Here is a 6,204-nt window from a genome sequence, read left to right on the forward strand (position 1 = left end):
CGGGTAGCTTTTGGGATGGAGGGGTGCTTATAATGCCTAGTCATTTAAGGCAATTACTCCACAAGGAGAAGCAAGGAAGAGAAGGGATAAAAGGGAAAAAACAAGAAGGAGAAAACCAGCTCCAGACTGACCTATAGTAACCTTTTGCTCATTAAGGGTCATTAAGGGTTAACACATTAGAAATCACACCTGTCAAAATGCTAATCCTTGCTAATGTGGGATTCGGTGTGTGTCCCCCTCCTCCTGTACCCCCTCCCCCCCGGTGTTCCTCTGTAATGCGCAAGCTCAGTAGAGATAAGTTAGGTGAGCTGTAATAACCAATCAAAAGGAGCCAAAGAGAGAGTTTTCACAAATTTCCTGTGTATGAATGACGGTGATTCGAGTCAGAGGTGTGCTTGCTTTGTGAAAGATAGCCAAGTACCTGACTCTGCAGAGTTCTGTAATTAATTATGTAATTAAAAGACCTTGGTGTGCATTCCAACTCTGGGTGAATAATTGGCGCGGTGCACTGGGCACGAACCTGCGGATAACATCTGTACTCAGTGTGATGCCTACAGACAATCCTTTACTGTTGGGACCTGCATATTTTTCTGTGCGTTCAACACAAACCCTTTGGCACAACTAGTTCCCTACGTAGCTGCCAGTTCACCACTCAGTTGCACTTCTGAAGAGGAAAAGCTATTTCCATCTAATGTAGGAGCACATACTCTAAATGCAAGCTTCACTCAGCTGGTCATTTACTGCAGGACAAGATTTGAAAACTGTTGTGGAGATTCTGTTGGGTTTTCTGCTTACAGAAAAATTAAGTGCTAGATCGCCCTCTACTCCACTTTGTAGTGCTGCGTTTAATGGAGATTCAAAGAATTTCATTTGCTCCTCCGTTTATGGACAATGAGCTGAAGGAACAGGTACAGCACGTTAGCCTGGAATGCCTTCCCTCCCAACCAAAGTAAACTGGAGCTGTAACTAACACAAGCAGAAACAAGGCTTCCACGTTTTCAGCTGAATAAAGTTCCAACAAAATCATCCTCTGGGATTTGAAGCTTACTTCAAATTACATGCCAACAACTCTTTTCCCTGAAAGGTCTTGCCCAGTTCTTACGTCATAGTAAAGTGTGTACCTATAAAATTTACAGTTAACGTCTTCACTTAGTTTGTCCAATTTTTGCATTATCGCTCAGCTGTGTGCTCATTTATAAGTTGATGCATGTATACAAGCTGCTGCTCAAGTCCTACGTCTTGTTTGCAATTCTTTGTTTCCTTGTTGCCAGCCTATTGTAAAGCGGATCCCTGCTGCTACTTGCTCTAGAAGAAAAGGAATCATCGGTTTGGTTACCAAATACCCGCTTCTGGAAACCAGAAGTGTTTTGGTCTCTCTTCCCTTCGAATGACTCCACACCTCTCATCAGATAATGGATTGCTGACCTAGAATCAGAGAACATCCCAAGGTGGAAAGGGCTCACAATAATGAGCGAGTCCAACTCCTGGCTCCACACAGGACCACCCCAAAAGCAGAGCCTATGTCTGAGAGCATTGTTCAAACACTTCTGGACCCCCGTCAGGCTCGGTGCCATGACCATTGCCCTGGGCAGCTGTCCCAGTGCCCGAGCGCCCTCTCAGGGCAGCACCTGAGGCGCACGGGGCTCGGCGGGGCGGCCCGGGAGGGGAGGAGGACGGCGGGGCGAAGCGGCCGCTCCCTCAGAGCCGTCTCCCCGCCGCCTCGCCCGCACGTCGGGGCTTTTTCGTGTCGGGGCTTTTTCGTGTTGCGCCCTCTGGCTCTCGCCGCGGGCGACATGCCGCTCCCCAGCGCGGACAGCTTGCGCGCGGGGCCTGCCCGCGGCGGCGGCGGGAGGGAAACCCCAACCGCAAAGCCCTCCCGGCAGGGAGAGCTCGGGGTGAGGGCCGGTCCGGCACCGACAGTAAAGACACGCCGGAGGAAACGCTCTGCTTTTAGCCGTGAGCACCGCGGCCAGGTTGAAAAGGCGTCACGCTGGAGCTCCGAGTTGGGCGGCGTTCCGAGGCCGTTGTGGCAGTTGTGGAGATGGCCTCGGCTGAGGTGGCGGCTGCTGTCGCTGCTGTCCCCTCTGTCCCCGCTGTTGCCGCTGTTCCCGGCGCCTGGAGACCCCCGGCAGCCCCCTGTGACAGGACCTGTGGCCCCGGGGAGCAGGACCTGTGGCCCCCTGTGCCCGCCGCCTCGTCGGCCATCCCGGCAGCAATCCTGCCAGCACAGAATAGCTCACTGGCTTTACGTGCGTTTCAGGGTAAAGTGACGATTAACTTCTATTTCCTGGCTTGGGTGCTGCTTTATTCTTTAACGGAGCTTCAGGTTTAAAGGTTAAACTCAGTTCTGTCAAGGTTAAACTCAGTTTCGTGAATGGCATCTTGGACAAAATCTTAAGCTGTGATTGACTCTCTGCTTAAGAGAGGCCAAACGTGTACCTACTGAGAAGCAGGTCATAGGTGATAAGCCCTCACAAATTAACTTGCTATCACAAAGTGACGCCCAGAAAAAGTGTATTCAAAAGCTAGGCTCATTATAGAATCACAACAAAGCCATCATGACTGGTGCAGTAGACAGTGAGGTAGAGGGTGAGCCCTGGAAAGACAGAAGTAAAGTAGCAGCGAAATGCAGGTACCTTTGTGCACACGAAGCAGAAAAGCGCAGGCAGTAAAGTAATAGTGCTCCATTACTAGCGTGAGCAACAATTATATATAAATCGCAACCATTATCTATTAGATAATAGGTAATAATTAATAGATAATTGCAAAGCTCCAAAAATGCAATAAATAACTGATTCCCCTCAGAGAATGTCATTTGCATTTTTATATTAAAAAGACTCCAGAGTTGTAATGGATTAAAATCCTACGAAAGTGAAAGAAATGGCATCAGCCACTAGTTCTGCAGAAGCTAAAAGTAATACTGATAGAGTTTTGATGGAAATTTTTCCTTTGTGTGTTTAGTTTTGGGGATTCCTTTTAAATCATTCATACCAGAAATTTAGTTCTTAAAGGCCGTTTCTTTGAGATTAAGTGACAGGACTTCTACTACTCTTTTCTTCTTGGAATGCTTCTTGGTATTCTTACGTCAGCCAGAACATTTGTCTCTGCCGCAGATGAGAACAATGACCATAGTTAACAAGCCCAAATCTTCAAAGTCTAAAAAGCCATCTTCAAGGCGGTCTGGCAAATCCAAGAAACTGAGTACTAAAAAACCGATGTCACGCACCGCAAACTGGGGCCGGATACCACCTGCAGAAGATTCAAGCCAAGTCTCTGTGGCCCAAGGATGTGGAGGTGCTATTTATTGTAGATCCTCTGAAAAATCTAAGCCTTTTGCCCAAAGAGATCTAAGTAAGTGTGCGCTTTATCCTGCCTCTGTTTTCTTCAAAACAAAAGTAGAAAGTGCAGTTCTTACTTGTTGCACTGATAGAGAACGGGACTACTGTGAATAAAGACTTCCAAAGCGATTCTCCTAAGGCAACTGAAGTGACTGACGTTACAGAAATTAATTTTGATATATTTACAGTCGACAGAGAAATATGGGGAGCATTTTGTAATGCACAGATTCATCCATATCTTTTCTGTTTTGCAAAGAAAAGTGTTTGATTGTTGCTATTCACAGGTTCCATTATTCACAGGTTTTTGAATGCTAAGATTGCTCAGGAAAAGATCTGATATTTGTAGGGGTACCGTCATTCCTAGTTATTTGTTTTTACATTGTCCTTGCATTTATTACCATATAATTTCAAGTCTAAGTTTGTGGTTGAAGTTATAATAAGGAAAAAAGCATATAATAAGGAAAAAATTAAAATGGTTGACTAAACTTTTTTTTCCCAAAACGTTGTGTTGACCAGCCAATTTGAATATGGCGGTATTAAAGGTGTCTGCAATAAGTTTTTCTGTTTTGGATTGTAGCTAGTTCCTCTAGGTGCTCCCGCAGAATAGTATTTTTACTATGCCTATATATACTTTATATATTCACTATACCTATATATACTTAATACCTTTCTTAGAAACAAACAAACAAAATCTCTTTTTAAATATAACTTTCTTGCAGTTGTTAATGATGGAATTGCTCCGCCACAAAGGATTCTTTTTCCACCTGAGAAGATACGTATGGATTGGCAAGAAACACAAAGTGTTGGAGTTGGCCTGTACAATCTTGGCAACACGTGTTTTCTTAATGCTACTCTACAGTGTTTGACCTACACCCCCCCACTTGCCAATTACATGCTTTCTCTTGAGCACAGCCAGTCATGTGAGTACTTTCTAACAGTATTTTAAATCTATTGGATAGCTGTGAAGGTGAAAGAACAGCAGTGATTCTGTGAGACAAACTTACTTGCCTGATTTTACCTGTAGAAGCTGGCTTTGAGCATTGTATTAGCAGCGGGCTCGGAATAGCATATGGAGTGCGTTTAATGCACCATGTGTTTTGTTTGTTTGTTTGTTTGTTTGTTTTTTTAAAAGGATCTTTTCTTGCTTCATGGGAATAATGAAGTGCATTGGACAGTAATGCATTTAATGAACATTTGGCATTTGGGCTATTTGGGCTTCCTGCTGCTAGAAAGGCAATAAAATTTAGGATGTTGGCATCATAGGTCTTTAGTCTGCACAGCCGAGGTTCCATAATGCACTACAATAAAGGGTCTGTTTGTTGTTGAACCAATTAAAAAAAAAAAAAAAAAAAAAAAAACCTAGAAAGCAATATGAGCTGTTATGAACACGACTAGATTTTTTTGTGGGACTGAATTAAAATCTAGACTGATTTTGTCCTAAATAAAATGTTGTACTATAAAGTAAATGTTGTACTAAACCTGTATGCTTTTTAGGCTGGTATCTTTGTATCGATACCTAGAAATTTAACTGTTTTCTTCCTGTATATAGAAATCGTTTCAGTTAAGAATCCTGTTGAAAAAAGGAGGGCAGAAGTACTATTACATACATTACTGTAATTTTTCCTTTCTCCCAAAGGACTCGTAGCTCTGTATCATGAAGCTCACCTGACAGCACTGTGCTGAAAATAACCCACATTCTCTTAATGCTGTATCATCAACGTCAAATATTCTTTCCTCATACATTTTGCAACCTGTGGAGTTCACATTCCTGTCAGCCTTTACAAACGTGACTTTGCAGTAGTCTTTTAGATTTCTCATCACAAAATGCACTTGAATACAGGCTTAATGGATATTTTTATTCTATAAAGTTGTGTGAAATGAAATGTTAGGAGGCTGTTGGGACAAGGAGAGTGGATATTGTATCTATAGTTTAAATGTTACTTATATGTTTGTTTGTAGTTATGTCTGTTTCGCTAGACTGGGATGCTTTCTTCTTTCACTCTTCAGGTCGTGAACAAGATTTTTGCATGATGTGCACGATGGAGACTCACATTAACCAGGCCCTGCGTTGCACTGTTGATGCCATCGAGCCTACGCGTGTTATCAATAATCTCAGTCGTAAGTGGCTTCAGATGTGTTTCTTTTTCAGCATCTTGTAATCTTCAAATAATTATTTGATGTGTATAAATGGTTTTAACACTATAAAGAAGAGAGATTTTAGAAACAGGAGAATTACTTCATTTTTAAATGAGGTAAATACTATCATCTTCTTATTTAGGAATAGGACAACATTTCCGTTTTGGCAGTCAAGAAGACGCACACGAGTTCTTGCGCTATACTGTTGATGCTGTGCAGGAAGTGTGCTTGAATGGAAGCACCAAGTAAGCATAAACAAATTCACTTTTATACGTTCTCTAGCACCTTTTAGGCCTTTATTTACTATCAAAACTGAAAGTCTAGGTCATCCTTGGTTTTCATAAAACTCTTTGAAGAGTTAACTGTGTGCCTTAAATCTTCTGAGGTCTGATTATAATTTATTTCCAGATTGGACAGATCTTCTCAAGCTACCACCACCATTCATCAAATATTTGGAGGATTTCTAAGATCAAGAGGTACTTTTAAAAATATTCCTGTCCTTAGAACTGATCTGTGTCTTTTGTCAGTAGTAAAGCAGTCTGTAGTTTGTCTGAAGTAGTATCTATCGACAACTTGAATGTGGACAGTTAGTCTCCTTCACGTGTTGTTAAGCATTTATATTTTGCTTCCAGTGAAGTGCTTGAATTGCAAAGCAGTTTCGGATACGTATGAGGCATTTCTTGATATCACTTTGGATGTAAAGGTAGGAGGTTTTGTAAATATAATTCAT

General features: G+C 42.4%; 1 protein-coding gene across 1 annotated transcript; it reads left to right on the forward strand.

The window, feature by feature from the left end:
• Nucleotides 1-1,201: 1,201 nt before the first annotated feature.
• On the forward strand, nt 1,202-5,738 carry LOC136786779 (uncharacterized). Its single transcript, XM_066981654.1, has 5 exons — nt 1,202-2,261; nt 3,114-3,351; nt 4,058-4,258; nt 5,346-5,456; nt 5,617-5,738. The coding sequence occupies exons 1-5, from the start codon at nt 1,521-1,523 to the stop codon at nt 5,721-5,723; spliced, it is 1,398 nt and encodes a 465-aa protein (XP_066837755.1). The 5' UTR covers nt 1,202-1,520; the 3' UTR covers nt 5,724-5,738.
• Nucleotides 5,739-6,204: the final 466 nt, after the last annotated feature.

This window comes from Anser cygnoides, chromosome 22 (assembly GCF_040182565.1).
Source record: "Anser cygnoides isolate HZ-2024a breed goose chromosome 22, Taihu_goose_T2T_genome, whole genome shotgun sequence".
NCBI classification, from domain to species: Eukaryota; Metazoa; Chordata; class Aves; order Anseriformes; family Anatidae; genus Anser; species Anser cygnoides.

Bases quoted from the DNA above. Each gene is read 5' to 3' on its own strand.
- LOC136786779 (XM_066981654.1), top strand. From the start codon at position 1,521: ATGTCTGAGAGCATTGTTCAAACACTTCTGGACCCCCGTCAGGCTCGG. The intron at 4,259-5,345 runs GTGAGTACTTTC...TTCACTCTTCAG, and splicing joins TCTTGAGCACAGCCAGTCAT to GTCGTGAACAAGATTTTTGC. The intron at 5,457-5,616 runs GTAAGTGGCTTC...CTTCTTATTTAG, and splicing joins TGTTATCAATAATCTCAGTC to GAATAGGACAACATTTCCGT.